A 1,407-nucleotide genomic window follows, 5' to 3' on the forward strand; every position below is an offset into this window, starting at 1 on the left:
ACAACCACTGGTCTGATCTAATTGAAACTTTCCAGCTATATTGCTGGGGACCTATGGATGTGCCTTTTCAAGGTTTGATATTAATCGGACAAATGCTTCCCAAGTTATGGCCATTTATTTACCAACCAATGACATGACGTGTTGCTGCGTTGGCCGGTGCGCGGCCGGCCGACAATGACGTCACGGGCCGCGCCGGTTACCTGGCAGCGAATGTCAGGGCAAGCAAAGACAGGGAGGTAAACTTGATTTTAATTTGGATTTTAGTTAACTCTGTGTGTGGAAGTGTGGTTGTCACGAGAACGCGAGGGTGAAGGAACGGCCTGTGTGGTTGTCGTTTCTGGCTCGCGGTTTTTTTTCTTCTTTTTTTTGCACGTCCGGCCACGTGAGAACGAAGGAACGGCCTGTGTGGTTGTTGTTTCTGGCTCGCGGTTTTTTTTCTTCTTTTTTTTGGCACGTCCGGCCACGTGAGAACGAAGGAACGGCCTGTGTGGTTGTTGTTTCTGGCACGAGGTTTGAAAGTTGTTTTTTTTTATTTTGTTTGTTTGCACCTACGGGCATGCACTAGTTTATGTAAAACCTCACGACGATCGTAATTCCGATTGCTCTGATGAAACGAGTCATGATGTGCTTTACAATTCCACGATTATGGGAGTAATGAGGATGAAGAACGACAAGTGGTGACGAAGGCCGCAATTTCAATGGCAAGTGTGACCCAGCTCACGTTCAGCATCCAACTCGTCCACAAACGGTGCAGAGTGAATGAAGAAAAAGGCCGAAGAGCTGAAACGAGGAAGAACGGATCAAATGGAAAACGAAGAGCTCACAAACGAGGAGTTCGAATGAAAATCACGACGGACAAGGACTAAATAACAATGCGTCGTACACACCAACACTGTACACAATGTGTGCACGAACCTCATGCAGAGTCCTTGAGGGGAAAATAATGATTTTTTTTACGACGCTGCTGCTTGCTCGAAACCGAACATCCGCCTCGAAAGCGACACCATAAACACGTCATGCAGGAGAAAAAGGTTTTGAAGAAGAAACTTCATATGAAGAAGAAGAAGAGGAGGAAGAAGAAACTTGACATGAAGAAGAAGAATCCCGCCAATCGGAAACGGGCGTGGAGACGGAGGGCGTGTTATTAAATAATTATTCAAGATAATCAGTGTCAATAAATTCCGACCGTCGTTCTAATCCTTTTACTGTCAATAATCACGCGATGCTTAAATACGTTCCGAAACTTTCAAAGCACAACATTAGTTCGCTTCAAAAACCTCCCTCGAGTGCCGCTTCCGGTTGGGTTATGTCAGAAAGCATGTCCTGTCGTAAAGTGTCTCCACTGCTCATGTCGACTTATTGCGACACTTTTTATTTGTTATTATAATTAATGTCGTTGTGTTCAAG

The 1,407-nt window shown here is 45.1% G+C and overlaps 1 protein-coding gene across 13 annotated transcripts in view; it reads right to left on the minus strand.

Moving 5' to 3' along the window:
- LOC147031540 (uncharacterized) overlaps window positions 1-1,069 on the minus strand; it is a 47,663-nt gene extending 46,594 nt beyond the window's left edge. For 5 of the 13 annotated variants that reach the window (XM_085864702.1, XM_085864753.1, XM_085864689.1 and 2 more), the window contains exon 1: window positions 916-1,069. Coding sequence is in view for 1 of the 13 variants with exons in the window: in XM_085864668.1 (XP_085720794.1) it covers window positions 722-730 (9 nt within the window). In the remaining 12 variants the exon portion in view is untranslated. Of the gene's footprint in view, window positions 1-721; window positions 781-915 lie in introns of all 13 variants that reach the window. The other 8 variants (XM_085864774.1, XM_085864743.1, XM_085864732.1 and 5 more) reach the window with 4 other exon arrangements.
- Between the last annotated feature and the right edge of the window lie 338 nt (window positions 1,070-1,407).

This window comes from Eptatretus burgeri, chromosome 2 (genome assembly GCF_056783735.1).
Source record: "Eptatretus burgeri isolate ZD-2024b chromosome 2, Ebu_testis_v1, whole genome shotgun sequence".
NCBI lineage: Eukaryota > Metazoa > Chordata > Myxini > Myxiniformes > Myxinidae > Eptatretus > Eptatretus burgeri.